This window comes from Myotis myotis, unplaced genomic scaffold (assembly GCF_014108235.1).
Source record: "Myotis myotis isolate mMyoMyo1 unplaced genomic scaffold, mMyoMyo1.p scaffold_m19_p_2, whole genome shotgun sequence".
Lineage (NCBI taxonomy): Eukaryota > Metazoa > Chordata > Mammalia > Chiroptera > Vespertilionidae > Myotis > Myotis myotis.
In genome coordinates this window covers 195,439,563-195,458,945 of record NW_023416324.1, presented here as the reverse complement: position 1 = coordinate 195,458,945, position 19,383 = coordinate 195,439,563, and the positions used below count along the sequence as shown (strand labels likewise).

General features: G+C 42.4%; 2 protein-coding genes across 8 annotated transcripts in view; one reads left to right on the top strand and one right to left on the bottom strand.

The window, feature by feature from the left end:
- Positions 1 to 19,383, bottom strand: part of VEPH1 (ventricular zone expressed PH domain containing 1) — a 200,290-nt gene that overhangs the window by 151,485 nt on the left and 29,422 nt on the right. For 6 of the 7 annotated variants that reach the window (XM_036350438.1, XM_036350440.1, XM_036350439.1 and 3 more), the window contains one exon: positions 18,962 to 19,136. In XM_036350438.1, the coding sequence (XP_036206331.1) occupies positions 18,962 to 19,136 (175 nt within the window). Of the gene's footprint in view, positions 1 to 17,945; positions 18,396 to 18,961; positions 19,137 to 19,383 lie in introns of those variants that run through there. The other variant, XM_036350441.1, reaches the window with a different exon arrangement.
- Positions 523 to 6,762, top strand: PTX3 (pentraxin 3). The gene is made up of 3 exons (XM_036350443.1): positions 523 to 857; positions 1,297 to 1,689; positions 5,537 to 6,762. The coding sequence occupies exons 1-3, from the start codon at positions 728 to 730 to the stop codon at positions 6,148 to 6,150; spliced, it is 1,137 nt and encodes a 378-aa protein (XP_036206336.1). The 5' UTR covers positions 523 to 727; the 3' UTR covers positions 6,151 to 6,762.

Below are 19,383 nucleotides of genomic sequence, written 5' to 3'. Positions count from 1 at the left end.
TTGCCATTTAAAAGGTGTGTTTATGAAAGTAGAGTCGAGACTCCAGAAGGATTAAAGACAGAATAACGAGGAACACACTTGGATTCCAGAGTCATAGAACTTTCTTACCAAGTTAGTTTATTTTGGAATCAGCGAGTAACTTTCACAGCTTAGACCTATAAAACTGCTTAGGAAAGAAAAGTGAAAAAAAAAAGTTTTCTGCACATAAAGGTTGTGAAATGATAAAAGCGCACACAAAATGCTGCCAGGATGATCTTGTTTTCACACCTCCGTGCCCACTGAGTCATTTCTCCCCCTAACCAGGCCCGCCCCCTCCCTGTCATCCCTCAGTACCACCAATTCCAGTTACAACAGCTAATCCTCAGGGGCACAGTCTGAGCCCAGGACCTCCCCCCCCCCCCCCCCGCCCCTTTCCCCTATGACCCTCCTCCAATTAATCTGACTGCAGTGCAAACCTTTGTGGTTTACTATTGTGCAGCCTCCACGTCCCCCTCGCCCTCCCACCCAGCCCCCTCCCCCTCAAATTCAGGGGAACTCCCGTTATGCAGTGCCACCGGCATTACTCATTCATCCCCATTCCGGCGTCCCCAGCATTTATTAAGGGCGCTGGGCTCCTGCCGCTCACTCTCACTCTCCTCGGCTCCAACTCTGCTACTTGGTGCGGCTCTCCCCCGGCTCCTCCCGCCAGCTGTGGGAAGTCTCCGAAGCACTTCGTCTCTCTCCAGCAATGCATCTCTGTGCGATTCTGTTTTGTGTTCTCTGGTCTGCAGTGCGCGCCGAGAACTCGGATGATTATGAGCTCATGTACGTGAATTTGGACAACGAAATAGACAATGGACTTCATCCCACCGAGGACCGTAAGTTCACGTTAACTCTCTCTGCTAACCCCTAACTGCAGATCCAGCTCTTTAGGTCTCAAACTAATGCATAGACTTTGTAGGTAATGAAACGGGATAAAAAGTACAGCCTGTTTTGCAAAAAGAGAGAAACACTTCAGGAAGGAGTTCAAAAAGTTGTTTCTGTCACAGATACATCGTGATCGGAACCACATGAAATCGCAGACACTCGAGCCACACGAACGGCAGTTTCCTAGAGTTCAAGTTACTATAGACTAGCATGAAAGGTTTTTGTCCTTCTCCAGATATTTACACGCGGCTTCTTTGAGGTGCCCTTACAGGGAAAGGGGGTGATGGGATGGGCAGGAACTTGGGGCCACTTAGAGAGGTCAGCTTTGGATCACGCACACCCCAGGAAGGTCTGGGCGGGCGCGTAACGTGTTGTGTCCCTGCGCCCTAGCCACGCCGTGTGACTGCCGTCGGGAGCCCTCCGAGTGGGACAAGCTCTTCATCATGCTGGAGGACTCGCAGATGAGGGAGAGCATGCTGCTGCAGGCCACCGACGGCCTCCTCCGCGGCGAGCTGCGGGGGCTGCGGGCGGAGCTGGGCCGGCTGGCGGGCAGCCCGGCGAGGCCGTGCGCGCCGGCGGAAGCCAGGCTGGCCCCGGCGCTGGACGAGCTGCTGCAGGCGAGCCGCGACGCGGGCCGCAGGCTGGCGCGCCTGGAGGGCGCCGGGGCGCAGCGCCCGGAGGAGGCGGGGGGCGTCCTGGGCGCGGTGCTGGAGGAGCTGCGGCGGACGCGAGAGGACCTCCGCGCGGTGCAGGGCTGGGCGGCCCGGCGCTGGCTGCCCGCAGGTAAGGACCAAGGCCAAGGGGGGACGTCCCTGCGGCTTTGTTCTCCAAGCGCGCGTTGCGGGACGCCAAGTCAGGCAACCCTCCAGGCCAACACACACAGGCGCGCCACTCCCTCCCTCCCTCCCTCTCTCCCTCCCCTCGACCCCCCATTTCTCCACGCATGGCCACAGGGCTCAGACACACTATACATGGCAAGGAAATTGGCTTTCAAAAGTATTTCCCAGCCCCGGGGAGCCCCGGACATGGCTGTGGACGTGACCATCATAGTCTTGAAATAGGCGAGGGCCCCTTGCTGACACCGGATCCACCAGGCCCGGCAGGACGGGCTCTATTAGCCAGTTACAAGCCTGGCCTCTCCCGCTGGGCGGTCTCGCTTCGCTTCCCTTCCCTCTGTTAGGGATTTCCACTTCTTCTAATTTTAGCCCGCCTCTGTCTTTAGGGGAGCTCTGGTTCCCCGCGCTATTTCGGGGCCCAGACTAATTTTAAGGGATGTTTTCCAATCCCTGGCCCGGCCTCTTCTCCCCGCCCGTTCTGAGCAAGAGACTTGAGGCTGAATCTGATCTCAGGATGGGTTAGTAGGATTTGTGAGCCCCCACCCCCGCCCCCACCCCACCCCCAGCCCCAGGGTCTGTGGAGTTAGCTGGTGAGGGGAGTTCCCAGGGTGTGCGCTTTGGAATAAGCCGGACGCTGAGGGATCCAAAGCGGAACCATCAGTGTAGGAGCCAATTGGTTACGTGGTGCCACCCCAAGGATTTTTTTTGGGGGGGGGGGGGGAGGAGCGGAGAGAGGAGGGGTCAGGGCCAAACTGGAGAGCGGTAGTTCAAACCAGATGCAATTTGTTAAAGTCTCACGTGATACTCGATGAACCTCCAAATGCACATGAGCCTGAAATAATACATTTTAAAGATGGCTGAAAGAAATAAAGAGAAGATTTGGAGCTAAGTAACACTCCTTTATAAGTCAAACTTTCTAGGAAATGGTGATGTAACACTTGTGGGCTGTATTAGAAAACCAGTGTTCTGGGTAAGAAACCATAATTGCACTTTTCCTGGGAAACTCAGGGACTGAAAGCAATGACAGACAATGCCATCCTTCCCTCTATTCCCAACAGGGCTACTCGGATTGGATGGAGTGTGGGGAAAATCATAAGCATGTGTGAGAGCACATTTCATTTACAATCACAGAAACCGTACCGGAACACCAGTCTTCCCTCAATATTTGAGGATTGTTTATCAGGACGGAACACATTTTCTTAAATATTAAGTAGGGCTTTGGAAAGGGAGAGGAAAGCATACTATCAAATATACAACAGATCCTCAATGTAAGTGACAAGAAGGCAAATTATAATTCTGTGGCTATTTTAAATGAATGAAATTTCTTGTCTTTTGCAAACCATGCAAAGCCATTGCACACTTCATGCACCTGGAAAACTAAAGAATTAGGCTAATGTTCACCTTCTCCTCTGCATTTTAGCTAGAGCAGAGGAGGGGTGTTTCTGAGTTCTAAAATGTTAATTTTTTATTAAATCCAATAACAGATTTATCCACATGCTTTGATTTTCCCTCCATTGGTTTCCTGCCAGCTTGGCTTCTAAGGGATTCCTAATCACTCTGCCGGCCCCCGAAGAACCTGGTTTTAATTTTGTTGGGTCTTTGATAACATAATCAGGAAACCCTATTAGTTAAAAGCCATTTCACGAGAGAGTGTCTGACATTTTAAAGAGATATCAAGAGCCTCAATCACTGGTTCCCAAAAGAAATCAGAAAAAAAACCTGCCAGCAAGCAGTTCCACTCCATGAACTCCAGCAGCCAGGGCAGCCTGCAGGGGAAGCGGGGCCTTTGAGAGGCAATGAAGGAAGGCTATGGAATGCAGCCCTGACTGCCTGCGCTTAGCTAAACAGGAAATCAGTTAATTAGGGTGCAGTAGGCACCCTCTTGAATACTACTTTTCTGAAACATTTCAGGGACTATCTTTCAAACGCCCGCCCAGGCATAATGTGATCTCTTGTTCCGTGATCTTTGTTTGATTTATTTAACATAGCTAGGGGAAAAAAATGCACCTACCAATTTCATTGGAATAAAGAATCAACGCCTCATTAAAAAAAATCTTCAAAAATTCAAATTATTCAGTCAGTGAAAAAGGTAATGCCAACGTGTGACAGGACCCATTTTGTGCTTTAATATGGTAGTTACTTTTACAGGATTTTACGAATCTCAGTATTTTCTCTATTTACATCTTTAATTTTCTTAGGACAGAGCCTCACCCTTAGCCACTTGCAGGCATTTAGCTTAGCTGACCACACTTTGCATGGACCTTTGGTTCCTCTTGGTTCTGTCTATTCACCAGTTAGTCTTTAAATGCTCTGGAAGTTTACTTTTCTAAGCTATTTTATGACTTTTTTTTTTTACGTTGTTACTAAGGGAATACCTAGTCCTAGTTTAGCTCTCATATGTGTTCTATCAGACATATATGAGGTTAACATAACGCAGGGCTCACCTGTTCAAGGTTTTAGCACAGAGTTTCCCAGCTCCCTTACCAGACATGTGACCTGGTGAGGGACAGAGGAGGGAGTTCACTGAGCTCCCAACCACTAACTTTGAAAGTCTCCTTCTAAGTGCTCGTTAGCAGAAATCTGTTCTCCACCAATCCCCTTGGAAGAATTCACTCTTCCTTAAAGTTTTCTATCGCTGCTTAAATCGTGTTTATAGGCATAAGGACAAAGTCAGAGTTTTCAAGCATAACCTTGGGCTACACAGCTCTTTCTGAGTGCTACAGTGTTACTTGCTGACTTGCAGAATATTGGAAGGCAAGTGGAAGGGAGAGCTTTCTATAGAAAACAGTAAAGCTTGGAGAAATTAGGAGGGTCATCAAAAGCTGCACAGCTTACTAGTAGTGCAACAAACTGAATTCCAGCTGTTCTAGCCAAATCCAGGGTTTCTTGCACCATTAAAAGGCAATGCAGTGTGCAAGTCGAGCTTGTGGCCTCTGCAGCCAGAGTGCCCAAGTCCAAACCCTAGTTTTACCACTTACCATCTATGTAAACATAGCTCAGTTACTTAGCGCTCTTTGACTCAGTTTTCTCATCTGTCAAATGGGAATATTGACTATTTCTGGTGCTGATATGAGGGTTAAAATGATTTGTAAGATGTTAAGAACAATATCTGGAACATATTGAGCACCCAATAAAAGTTAGTCATCGTCATTACACATTTTTGCCTTTCAAAGATAGTTTTCTACAAACTTTTGCAAAGTTTATAAGTATTTGAGAACATGTGGTATATTAAAATGTATTCAGCAACAGCATGACTGTCCTAAAGTTTTTGTTTAAAAATGCGTGTTAACAATGGCTAAATGGGCTCAGCTAGATCCATTGAATTTCACAGGCTTTTGTTCTGGGAGTTTGGAGAACAAGTCAAGGAGAAGGAAAGGAGTTTGGCTCTGAGTTCTTGGAAATTATGGTGTCATTGTTTGAAGTTAATGCATAGTGACTCAACATTTTTTTTAAAAAAAAAGTTGTAACAAAGAAAGCTAATTGGGAGGGGAAATAGTTACGAAAGCATGATTTTCATTATTCTGTGGGTTTGGACAATTTGGCTCCTCTGCACGCCTTCTCCTCCATTTACTAGTAGATGCTTCATTGAATAAGACAATTGGCTTCCCTTCTTCCTGTTTTCTCTGCTCCACAGAGAACACACTTGAGGCCCCTCACATCATATTGTGATACTGCAATCAATTTTCAGTTGTGGTCATTAAAATGCCCAGGCTCACATACCTAAATGCCAGAATCATTTCTGAATGACTTTATATATTTTTTTTCATATTCTTCTTATTTTCTTGCTCCTCTAGGCTGTGAAACAGCGATTTTATTCCCAATGCGTTCCAAGAAGATTTTTGGAAGCGTGCATCCGGCGACACCAGTGAAGCTCGAGTCTTTTAGTGCCTGCATTTGGGTCAAAGCCACAGATGTATTAAACAAAACCATCCTGTTTTCCTATGGCACGAAGAGGAATCCATATGAGATCCAGCTGTACCTCAGCTATCAGGCCATCGTGCTGGTGGTGGGTGGAGAGGAGAACAGACTGGCTGCCGATGCTGTGATTTCCCTGGGAAAGTGGACCCATCTGTGCAGCACCTGGAACTCCGAGGAAGGGCGCGTGTCCTTGTGGGTAAACGGTGGGCTGGTGGCCACCACTGTGGGATTGGCCGCAGGTCACATTGTTCCCGAGGGAGGCATTCTGCAGATTGGCCAAGAAAAGAACGGCTGTTGTGTGGGCGGCGGCTTTGATGAAACATTAGCCTTTTCTGGGAGACTCACCGGCTTCAATATCTGGGATCGTGTTCTCAGCAATGAAGAGATAAGAGAGGCCGGAGGAGCAGAGTCTTGTCACATCCGGGGAAATGTGGTCGGGTGGGGAGTCACAGAGGTTCAGCCACATGGAGGGGCTCAGTATGTCTCCTAAGTATTGTGAAACTCTACTTGAAGCCAAAGAAAGAAACTCACTTTTTAAACATATGCCAGTGTGGGAAGGTCTAAAAGCCACAGTGCGTATTCAGAAACACTTGAGACGAATGAAGGGGAGAGTTGAGATCAATCTTTATTTATCTTGGCAAAATACTGAATAAACAGTTGAGCGAAGACATCGGAGAAGGCTTTTGGGGATATTGTTACTAGACTTTATGCCACGGTGCTTTCAAATTAATGTTGTGTCTTTGTCAGATAAACTCTCAAATAAGTAAGAAGGACTGTGTTGTTGAACAGGACAATTGTTTTACTTTTTTTTTTTTTTTTTTGATTAATTTTGTTTTGGCCAGAGATGACTTTCACATCGGAAGAATAATGAAATAACGTTTGTTGTCGATTGTTCATTGTTTTTGGCATGTACCTTATTATAAAAAAAATGATGGTGAAACATATTTATACTACAATGTGACTTAACAAATACAAATGTAGTTTATGTGTTATAATCAAATGTCACTTTTTTGAGAAGATAGTTATATAAGTTATATTGTAAAATGGTTTTGTATTAATTTTATTAAGACTATTTTTGTAAATAAAATATTTTATAAACCTAGCCCATGTCGTGTCATTATAAATTTAGGAGGTTTTTGGAGTAACTCCACACTTTTCATCTTTCATCTGAAGTGGGCAATTAGTTTTCAGATACTAGTCTACTATGTAAATAGTAAGAGTTAATATTATCAGAAACAAACTATGGTATTTTAAGGTTTGGCTTTCAATATATCATAAGGAAGAAATATCTTGGCTAATCCAATTCATCACTCTGGGTTAAGTTTTTGCAATTGAGAAATCAATAAATTGAGAAAATAATGATCTCTAGGTCCCTTCCAATTTGGTGATTTATAAGTGTATTCATCTTTCTGTCCTGTGTAACATGAAAAAAAAGAAAGAAAGAATGATCGGAGTTCCCTAGATGCTCGTGATGCCTGAGAGAGATGGCTTAGGAATGTTATTTGGGAGATCTAAAAATCTTAAAAGAAACAATGACTCCGGCCCTTAAAGCACATTCCATTCTCTTACTACACACAAGGAGGGGACAGTCAAGCCCCTTTACCCTGCCAATGAGGAGCTGACTTGCCACCACACCAGTGTTCTCCTCCTGGCAGGGCCGACAGAACTCCAGAAGCTGCTTCTGCATGTCAATGGGAAATCTGGTAAGACCATAACTATGACGGGTCCACCTAAAGATAGGGGGTCCACCTAAAGATAGGGCCTGAACAGCCACAGGTCATATCCTATTCATGACATTTGGAGAGTTGGGCCTGGAGGAATTATCAAAGTACATTTTGTAACCAAATAGCTTGGTGTCCTCAGGCAAGTTACTTAACTCCTCTGAGTCTTCTCAGTAAAAGGAGGGAGTTGGACTTTTGATACCTTTTAGCAATAAAATTCCATGAATCTAGGAATCTTTGAGGATGCTTATGGGTCAGTATAGCTTCATTCTACCTGTGAGACTCACAAAACCAGACTGATGGCTCTCAAAGAAAATTGCAGTTATGAGCTTATAGGCCAGTCTCAGACCCATGGAGATAACATAATTCAAGGTTGCAGCCACACTATGCAAATCCTTGTTTAGCCATTGTATATATAATTTGAATGCTTAGCTCAGTGGTTCTCAACCTTCCTAATGCCGCGACCCTTTAATACAGTTCCTCATGTTGTGGTGACCCCCAATTTCATTGTTACAAATGGAACATAATTAAAGCATAGTGATTAATCACAAAAACAATATGCAATTATATATGTATTTTCTGATGGTCTTAGGTGACCCCTGTGAAAGGGTCGTTTGACCCCAAAGGGGTCGCGACCCACAGGTTGAGAACCACTGGCCTTAGCTGAAAGAAGAAATATTGGACCCAGCCTTAAGCAGAGAGTTAGGAATGCTTTCAATTCCTTCCCACATTTCAGCATGAATTATGTTTGTGCAAGAGACCCAAGATGATTCAGGCCAAGATATATGCAAACACATATGCTGACAGGTTCACTGTAAGTGAACTTAACATTTTTTACAGGAATCACATGTGGATGGCAGAGAAAAGAAATAAATCGAAGAAAATAATTTTAGGATTACAAAAGTAGAAATTTCATTTGCTACATTAGTAAGTCTGGGTAGTTGTTCCAGAGAGTTCTAATTGGTCCCTGATATCCATTTCCCCCTCTTTTCCTAAGTAATAGAATTCTGGTTTTAATGGCACATATGGCCACTGTGAGTAAAGCCTATATTTTACAGCATTAATTGCAGCTAGATGTGGTCATATGACTAGGTTCTGGCTGACATTGAAATATTGAATGTGATTCTCTTTCCCTTCCTCCTCTCACTGTTTGGAATGTGGCAATGATGCCTGGACTCTCGGCAGCCATCCTAGACCATGAAATGCATTGTAACCATGGAGAAGAAGCCTGGCTCCCCAGTGATGTAAAGTTTCCTTGCCAGCCCTGAGCTGCCTGTCCCTGAACTTCTTTTACATGAGAGAAAAATGAACTTCTAACTTCTTTAATCCACTATTGATTGTCTACCTAATCTAATCCTTATCCAGGAGATCAATTCTTTTTAAATTAAAAAGACCATGTACTTTGTTTTCTCAAAATGCTCACAGGCCTGCTATGTTCATTGCAGTATTATTTACAAAGGCCAAGATTTGGAAACAACCCAGGTGTCCATTGAGAGACAAATGGATCAAAAGATGTGTCATATATTTAAAATGGAGTATTACTCAGCCATAAAAAAGAGTAAAATTTTGCAATTTGCAACAACATGGATGGACCCAGAGGATATTATGCTAAGTGAAATATGAGACAGGAAGACAACTATCATATGATTTCATTTATATGTGGAACCTAAGAAACAAAACAACAATAAAACAAAAACAACTGGAAACAAACTGAAGGTTGCCAGGAGTGGGGATGGGGGTGGGGGTCGGGGGATGAACAAGAAAGTGAAAGGTATTAAAAAGTCTTATGAACTGCCAGTTATAAAATTAGTCACAGGGATATAATGTACAGCTTAGGGAATATAGTCAATAGTATTTTAATAACTAAGTATGGTCCCAGATGGGTACTAGTCTTAATGTGATCTCTCCACGAGGTATATAAATGTCTAATTACTATGTTGTATACCTAAAACTAATATCATATTGTATGTCAACTATAATTTTTAAAAAATTTTTAAAACTATAGGCTATACTTAGAAAATGCATTTTACAAATGCTCAGAAAGTTGGTAGGCTATCTGACTTTTTTTTTTTTTTTTTTTACTAATAGCACTTAAAGGGTTTAAAAATACATGGTGACAGCAAGAAATGTGTAAAACTGAGATAAAATATTTTAAAAAATTAGTATGCTGGCTTAGTTTAGCACATTCATTCATCAAAATGGTTGCTATGGGCATCGTCATATTATAGCATAGTAAAATAATTGTGCAAGATGATTCAAGTTATTAGGAAGAAACCTATAATATGTTATATATGTGAAGAATAAAATATACTATGTGTGTACTAGGGTGACCAACAGTCCTGTTTGCCTAGGATTGTCCCAGCTTTAGTACTGAAAGTTCCATGTCCCAAGAAACCCTTCAGCTCCAGGCAAATTCTGACAGTTTGTCACTTTGTCACTTGAGTAGATACATATGTATGTCAGTCAAACAACTTTTTTGCAGGGATAATATATGAACAAAACAGAATTGCTATATCTTCCTTGTCTATTATAATATAAACTAGAGAACGGGTGCACGAATTCATGCACCAGTGGGGTCCCTTGGCCTGGCCTGTGGGATCAAGCTGAAACTGACTCTCCGACATCCCTGGATGGGTCCTGGATTGCGAGAGGGCGTAGGCCAGACTGAGGGACCACACCGGTGCACGATCAGGGCAGGGGAGGGACATGGGAGGTTGGCCAGCTGGGGAGGGGCCACGGGAGGGCTCCAGGGTGTGCCCAGCACCTCTCACTCAGTCCCGATCAGCCAGACCCCAGCAGCAAGCTAACCTACCAGTTGGGAGCGTCTTCCCACTGGTGGTCAGTGCACATCATAGCGACTGGTCAACTGGTCAACTGGTGAGCAGCCTTAGCATATCATTAGCATATTACACTTTGATTGCTTGAATGGATGACCAGACACTTAGTATATTAGGCTTTTATTATATAGGATTCATTTATAATGAAGCATTAATTCCTTTAAAATATAGTGAGAAGACTTGATTACTAAGAATCATAGATCTTAGTAATTAAGTAATTACTTAATTAACTTCACTTTAACAAAGAATTAGATTTGTAAACAAAGAAGAAATTATAACTGAAATTTTATTTCACCAAAATTTTATATTATAAAGCTCTTCTTTGAGAAGCTTACTAAGGCAAAATGTTTCCAGAACTATCTTTTAGCCACTTAAGAAATAGTACTTGTGATGTTAAAAATCTTGGTCAAAGTAATGTATATGTTCATTTAAATGTTCTATATTCAGTGAACTTGAAAACTCAAATTGCTGATACTTACATTTAGTTTTATATATCTGATGTGTAGAGGAAAGCTTGCTGGGCTTCCGGTTAGAAATCCAGTATTTAAAACTTGCCACCATTACCTACTAACTATAAGAAGTCAAGCCTGCCAACTAATCTTTGTGAGTCTCAAATTAGCCAATAAATTAGGGATACTAGGACTTACCTACTTTGCTGAAGGGCTATTATGAAAATGACATAAAAACAAAAAACAGATAATGTATCTAAAAGTGCTTCCTTAGCCATAAAATAATATTTGAAATAAAAGAGTTATCTTTAAAAAAGTTTTCCCAAGTCATTCCCAGAGGATTAAATAGAAAATAAGTACACAAACAACAATACAAACGAATAATATAAAGATTCCTTTACATTGTGGCTAACTCATTCTGAGCTCAGCACCTGGATGCTCATTCCTAGGCAGGCCTTATTCTACTTCACAGCACCATCTGCTGGTGGAGTCAAAAAGGTGCAAACTCTGGCTAGCACCTGATCCAACATTTGGTTAACAACTCAGATCCTTTTGTTTCAAAAGATGTCTCTATTTATTAATCTACATTTAGGTTGGCTTTTTACAACATTATATTTAATATTTAATATTTCCCTATGTATATAAATATTCAGGTTGAATATTCTTTTTTTTTTTTAAATATATTTTATTGATTTTTTACAGAGAGGAAGGGAGAGATATAGAGTTAGAAACATCGATGAGAGAGAATCATCGATCAGCTGCCTCCTGCACATCTCCTACTGGGGATATGCCCGCAACCCAGGCACATGCCCTTGACCGGAATCGAACCTGGGACCTCTCAGTCCGCAGGCCGACGCTCTATCCACTGAGCCAAACCGGTTTCGGCAAGGTTGAATATTCTTAATAAGATTGGTTGGTCACCTATTTCCTAGAATATTTGGTTAATAAATTCTTTCCTAACAATCTGTAATATGGTGGGTGAACTGAAAACCTTTTCTTTTAAGAATAATTGTATTATGAATTTTTTAAAAAAATGTATTTTATTGATTTTTTACAGAGAGGAAGGGAGAGAGATAGAGAGTTAGAAACATCGATGAGAGAGAAACATCGATCAGCTGCCTCCTGCACATTTCCTACTGGGGATATGCCCGCAACCCAGGTACATGCCCTTGACCGGAATCGAACCTGGGACCTTTCAGTCCGCAGGCCGATGCTCTATCCACTGAGCCAAACCGGTTTCGGCGTATTATGAATTTTTAATGGCTAAGTATCTCCTAGGGATTATTAAACTCCACAAATTGCTATGGTTCTGCCTTTAATATGGGCCTGGCACATGGCATATGATTGTTAATGATGACAACAAGGATGATGGTATTAAGAGGAATCATAGTAACCATGATGAACTATGGTATGGCATTGTGCAAAAGTATATCTGTTTTATCTATTTAAGCTCATTTCTACCCTAGGTGGTACATGTTGTTACTGCCATTATAGATGGCAGGGGGGTCAATTTGCTATCTCCATGTCTTCTGAGGCAGCTCACTAATCAGTGATTTGAATTTTCTTTGACATCGAGAAATAAATGAGGTGAATTCATCATAACTAACTCGACAGTTTTTTTAGGCTGTTGCCAATAAGAAAGGAATTTGGACTCTTGCTGAGACAATATTACATTTTCATTCCAAAGACTTTCTACTTAAGCCTCAAATCATTTGAGGTCATCTTGTTGCTTGTGCCAGCGGACCATGTAAAAGGCATATGGATAAAGAGACATAGTATTTCCGTATTATGACCACAGATTCAGAAATGCAAAGGAAGGGACATCACTGCTTTAGTTGTGATACCAGTTGCATCACAGAGTTCCAAACCAAAAGCCCTCACGTAATCCCTTAGAGTTAAGAGACCCTAATTTTAGGGGTTTCCAATCATATTCTTATCTGGGGTGAAAGATAAGCATTAGTTATGCTTTTATAATCCAACTAGAGGCCCAGTGCACAAAAAAAAAATTCGTGCACTCCGGGGGGTCCCTCAGCCCGGCCTATGCCCTCTTGCAGTCTGGGACCTCTCGGAAGATGTCCACCTGCTGGCTTAGGCCCGCTCTCTGGGGGATCGGGGCCAAGCTGGCAGTCAGACATCCCTCTGGCAGCCCAGCAGCCCTTGGGGGATGTCCACTTACAAGCAGGGAGCAGACCTAAGCTGCAGTTGGACATCCTTAGTGCTGCTGAGGAGGTAGGAGAGGCTCCTGCCACCACTGCTGTACTGGCAGCCATCAGCCTGGCTTGTGGCTGAGCAGAGCTCCCCCTGTGGGAGCGCACTGACCACCAGGGGGCAGCTCCTGCATTGAGCATCTGTCCCCTGGTGGTCAGTGTGTGTCATAGTGATCAGTCATTCCCAGTTGTTCTGCTGTTAGGGTCGATTTGCATATTACCCTTTTATTATATAGGATAGAGGCCTGGAACATGGGTGGGGGCTGGCTGGTTTGCCCTGAAAGGTGTCCCAGATCAGAGTGGGGGTTCTGCTGGGGTGCCTGGCCAGCCTGGTGAGGGGCTGATAGCTGTTTGCAGGCTGACCACACCCCCTTTAGGGTGGGGGGGTCCCCATTGGGGTGCCTGGCCAGTCTGGGTGAGGGGCTGAGGGCCGTTTTCAGGTTGGCCAAGCCCCCAGGCGACAGAAGCTCCAGGCCTCTTCTTTTTTTCTTTATTCCTGGATTTATGTACCTTCTATAATTGAAACTTTGTAGCCTTGAGTGGAGCTCAGAGCGGCCAGGGTGGGCTTCCTCCATTGCCAGGGGCAACCCAAGCTTCCTGCTCACTCCAGCTCTGTGGCCATGGCCGGCTGAAAGCAGGTATCTGGGGTTTATTTATCTTCTATAATTGAAACTTTGTTGCCTTGAGTGGAGCTCAGAGCTGGCCGCAGCAGGCCGGAAGCTTGGCTTCCTCCATTACTGGGCAACCAAATCTCCTGCTCGCTCCAGCTCCGTGGCTGCCGGCCGCCATCTTGGTTGGGTTAATTTGCATATAGTTGCTCTGATTGGCTGGTGGGTGTGGCTTAAGGTGTAGCAAAGGTACGGTCAATTTGCATGTTTGTCTTTTATTAGTGTAGATACCAGGCAGGTTCCACAGAGCATCTTCACATGACAAAGAACAAGTTTGGAGAATTACTCAGGACCACAGAAAAAAAAATTCTCCCATGCTGAAAAGGCTCTGATGCTACAAAATATGAAATTACCTCTTTGCCCTAGCTGGTTTGGCTCAGCGGATAGAGCATCGGCCTGCGGACTCAAGGGTCCCAGGTTCAATTCCAGTCAAGGGCATGTACCTGGGTAGCGGGCACATCCCCAGTAGGGGGTATGCAAGAGGCAGCTGAATCAATGTTTCTCTCTCATCGATGTTTCTAACTCACTATCCCTCTCCCTCTCCCTTCCTCTCTGCAAAAAAATCAATAAAATATATTTTAAAAAATTACCTCTGATATGACTTAAACAGGAACCATGGGGAGTGGGCCTAAGCCGTCAGGTCTCCTGGATTAGAGAGGGCCCCCAGATTGGAGAGGGTGCAGGTTGGGCTGAGGGACTCACCCCCGTACACTGGGCCTCTAGTCCATTATAAAGATTCCACTGCCATCTGAAATTTCCATATATGCATAGATGCCTATCTTGCCTCTTTATTCTATTCCTTGGGCTACTTGCCTGTCCTTGCACCAGCGCTACACCATTTTAATTACAGATTCTTTTTGACTTATGAAGGGTTTATGTCATGATAAACTCACCATAAATTGAAAATATCATAAGGCAAAAATGCATTTAATACACCTAACCTACTGAACGCCATAGCTTAGCCTAGCCTTCCTTAAGTGTGATCAGAACACTTCCTTTAGCCAGCCTACAGTAGGGCAAGTATGTTGAATTTCATCTCAAGAGTAATTGCCTTCCTCTTCTCACTAGAAGCAGGAGACAAATGGGAATTTTGTAGACATGATGGGATGTGAAAACACAAAGCACAAGATCCAAAATAACCCTGGCAACATAATATCCTGTAGAGGATCAGTTGTTTTCCCTCATGTTCTCATGGCTGACTTGAAGCTGTGGTCCACAGTCACTGCCCAGCATCAGGAGAGTATTGTACTGCATACGGTTAGCCCAGGAAAAGATTGAAGTTCAAAGTTCAATGTTTGGTTTCTACCAAACGTGTCCCACTTTCACTGGTAGAGTCAGGGACTGTCTGTATTATGACTTTACAATATCTTGATATCTGGAAGTTACTGGCTCCCTCTCCTCCCCAAACTTCCCCATTTTCTCCTGCAAAATTGTTTTGGCTACCTGTTCCAGTGTATCTTACTTGTGATTTTAAAATAAGCTTGTCATTTTTCATGGAAATCTTTGAGGGGATTTTATTTCGTTGCATTTATGGATTAATATAGAGAAAATTGATGTTTGCTACATCAAGTTGTCCCATCCATGAACATGGTTTATTGCTCTATTTGGTTATTTTTATTTAATTACTTTCAATAAAGTTTTATTATTTTATTTTAAAAAATCACATATCTTTTTCTCTAGGTATCTTTTATTTTGTTACTTTAATATTTTTAATATTATATTTTAACTTTGTTATTACTGGTGTACAGGAAAACAACTGGTTTCTATAAGTTTATCTCTTTTTCAGCAACTTCATTTAAATTTCTCTTATTCTGCCCAAGAATTGACAAGAGAGTTTTTAGATTTTTCTGCTATAGGTGGTCATATTTTTTAGAAATAATAATTGTGTCACTTTCTTTCTGATTCTCATAATTAGGATCATAAAGTGCCATAGTAAATGGAAGTAGATTTAGTGGCCTTCTTGTCTTATTCCTGAACAATTAAAGTCTAAACAAAATGAATATAATAAATTTGTGTTTACATTTAATGTAGAAGTAAACACTATTACTTATATATAATCATTAATAATGAGAAGTAGCAAAAATAGCTTGGAACTATTGAAATATTTGCCTTCAAGGATAAATAGATAAGCTCATTTGATAGTCTCTCATGACTGATTTATAAGCATAAGGAGGCTTTTGGTTTGGAATCAGGAACAAACATGTATAATAGAATTGAAAAAATATGATCAATAGAATAATATCAACCACGTATAAGGAGCAGTCACTACTGGTACACCACAAGGCTTGACTGGCCCTATCTGGCCTACGTTTTAAAATTAATGTTTTATAATGAAGGTAGAGTAGTTCTTTTCATAAAATTTACAGATGGCAAGAGCATTGGAAAAACTACAGATACATTGAGATGAAAGAATCATTATCCAATTCCTTGGCATGCCAAAGCAGTGGGCTGAATGTATTAAGAAGAAAGTGAAAAGCAATAAAGGCTAACACTTACGTAAGGCTGCAAATGGGTATGTGACCCCTGTCAGGTCAAACAGAGGCAGTGAGACTAGATATGGAGTTTCTTTTCCTTAATCGGTATTCCTGAGGATGTGAGCCGGATGCTGCAGAGGCCCATAATGTGGAGCATGAGAATGGAACGACAGAGCTGAGTAATAACTTTTGGGACCACCCCTGAGCCCTGAATCAAGCCACATGGGAAGTCTGATATACTCATGCACTTTTCAGTCAGATGTTCCAGTGAGGAGTTTCTCCTCCTGTTCCTTCTTCTAATTTTTCCTCTCTTCCTCCTCCTATTCCTCCTCCTCCTCCTGCTTCTTCTCTCTCTTCTTCTTCATTATTCTTGCCATTGTCACCATCATTATTAAGGCATTTATACCTGGGGTCTCTGTTACTTAAAGTACTACTAATTGGTAAAATGGGATAGCAATAGGACTCCTGTGATGAAATTATTGTGGGGATTAAATGATATAATCAGTATAAAGTGCTTAATATAGTATTTGGCTTAAAGAGAGCATGAAATCAATTTTACTCAATGTAATTATGGTTATTATAATTATTATCATTCTCACTGAAATGATGACCACTTGGTGGGCATTCAAGCGTTGCCTGGGTAAATGTGCTAAATCATAATTAATGTCCCAAACTAAGATTCTATACTTCTATAATTCTACTCTTGTAATGTCAAATCAAACAACTGTAAACTTCAACATTTTCTGTAGAAGTAGAAATATGGGAGATTGAGGATTCAGATAATATAAGTCAAAAAGCAAGTTCTATAGGGGAGAAAACTATAAGTAAAGAAAAACGAAATCTTTCTGATGTCCCTAAGGCTGTTGTCAGGGTATATATACAACAAAAACTTGCAGAGCAGGAAACTTACTACTCAAAGACAGCAAGATCACTTCTGCTTTGAAGCTCAAAGTTTGATGTGCTCATGTGAGTGACTGTGGAGTTTACAGACATATCTGTCCTAAAAAACCTAAACCCTGAAATATGTAGTCCCAACTTTTCAGGTCAGATTATCATTTATTTTATGGTGATTTTTGTTGTGCCAGATCAAATAAACCAAATCATTTGTTTATTTCAAATGCTTGCAGTGAATTAAGAAAGTATTTTGCATTTCAAAATATTTTTTTTTTTTTTGTCATTGAAAGTGCATTTCAAGAAAGGAAAAAAACACTCAAATACATGACCTAAGCTTTTGGCAGTTACAAAGAGACAATTCAATTTTTTTTTCCCATATATCAGTTACATACAAGTCTAACTATCATGGACTTAAAATGTGTGCAGTTTATAAGTGTTTTTAATTCCTATAAAATCTGTTCCAAATATATAACCAAGGTGGTGAAAAAAACATAATTGCTTTTCTGGGCTTTTAGCGAATTTAATACGTATAAAGTGAAATTAGCATTCAATCTTGTGGCCAAGAGAATGATACTGACTAGTAATATCAATGAAAAATCTTTAGAGGGGCACAGGGAGGGTGATAAACTTACACTGTCGTGGATGGAGTTCAGATATATCTGGACATCTGGCAGACCATTGGGGTAGCTGGTCAATGTCTTGTGGGGGGTGGGGGTGAGGGTTGGGGTCCTAAAAACTCTTCTTAGGAATATTTGGTACAATCAACAGAACCTCAGTCCTTGGGGGGTGATAGGCATTTTGAGAACCGGAGAACTACTTTTTTGCTAGCCCAACTCTTGGATCAATAGTGGAGCCCAGAGAAGAGACAGTTTAAGACAAAACAGAACAGTCTGTTGACTCGTCTATTGACTTGGTCCCACAGTTTGGCACTGAGAACCAAGCAACCTTGCTCTGGGGCCCCTCCATCAAAATGTGACACCAAGGAGAAAGACGGGTGTTCTCCCCGATCCTGCCCATGGAATTAGTGGACTGAGGACTGGTGCCTCCTGACCTTCAAGAGGAACAGTGCAAAAGGACAGACAGGCAGGGCAGTGTGGAATGGAGTCTGTTCCTGGGACCTTGATGGCAGCAGCCATGGAGTTTGCTGGGCTCAGGGTGGTAGAGGTGGAACCCACCACAGCAGGCCCTGTCAGGAAGCATGGAAAGGACAGCAGCAGAGGCACGTGGACTGGCTGGACATCACAGCAGAAAGAGAGCACACGTAGGACTCCCTTGGGGACTCTACGAAATACTTTTTCTGGAAGCATTTTACAGGGGTTGACATTCAACTTGAACATGTAGGAAGGGACGTGTAGGCCAAGATACTCATGGACCTCATACAGCTTTATTAATGGGCAGTGGGGACAATTTGGTGCATATCCAATAATGCCATATATTCTTCTCTTATCCCAAATTAAAGACAAACAAACATGGTTTCTGATAGATCTGAAAGCAAAGGAAAAAACATAAGACAAAGAAAATATTTTGATTGGCCTAAACTTGATCACTTTCATTCAAATGTAAAACAGTTAACAGAGGTGTCCTGATTTGAGTTTTTATGATAGCATTGAACACAAATCAACCCCCAACAATGTTCACATTTAAGAAGTCTTTACACATTTTCTGGTGTAATTGATGTAACCTTTCTTGCCTTTGGAAACCAAAGGAAGAAGAGGTTTTTCATCTGCCACCGAGAGCAGTACAGACAGACAGGCTTACCATAGTCGGTAGATGGACAAGGTGAGCAGAAGCATAGAAAACAGTTCTCTAAACTGAGAGATGTAGAGTTGGAAGCTTACAATGCAGCTAATGAGCCCAAGTAATTCATCTGCCCAGTGAAGAGACACAGACGCAGCCAGCCCAAGGAACCTTACCCGTGTTCACAAGTCAACTAGTGGTAAAGCAGAGACTCTAAGGTACCTCTCAGTATTCTAGGTCTCACTTTCCACACCCTGAAAACACTTTTAAATGACTCCTAACACATGTCCCCAAGCCCAGCCTTCACACCGTACCTTGGAGTATGCTCTTCACTATGACTTCTGTGTGATCAGCCAGGAGATCCGCCTTGGTGATTGCAGCCAGGGACAAGTAGTTGGACATGTTCCTGCACAGTTCTTTGTTGCTTCTGTGGAGGAATTTCACTGCAATGGGGATGGCTAGTGCCATCACAGGGGGCCGGTTGTAATTCTGAGGAAATGTAAGGAAACAACATATAGCAAGAGGCTCATTACCAGTATTTATTCATTCATCCGAGAAATATTTCTTGAGCTAAGCTCTCAAAGTGCAGGCATTAAAACAAAGGCCTCCACCCTGCTTTCATTGAATTTGGGAACTTTTGTCCTTATAGGGAGACTTAAGGGCAAACAGGCAATTCATAGCATAGACTCATGAGAGTCAGGATAGGCAAAGTGCAGGGTACTAATCAAGCAAAGAA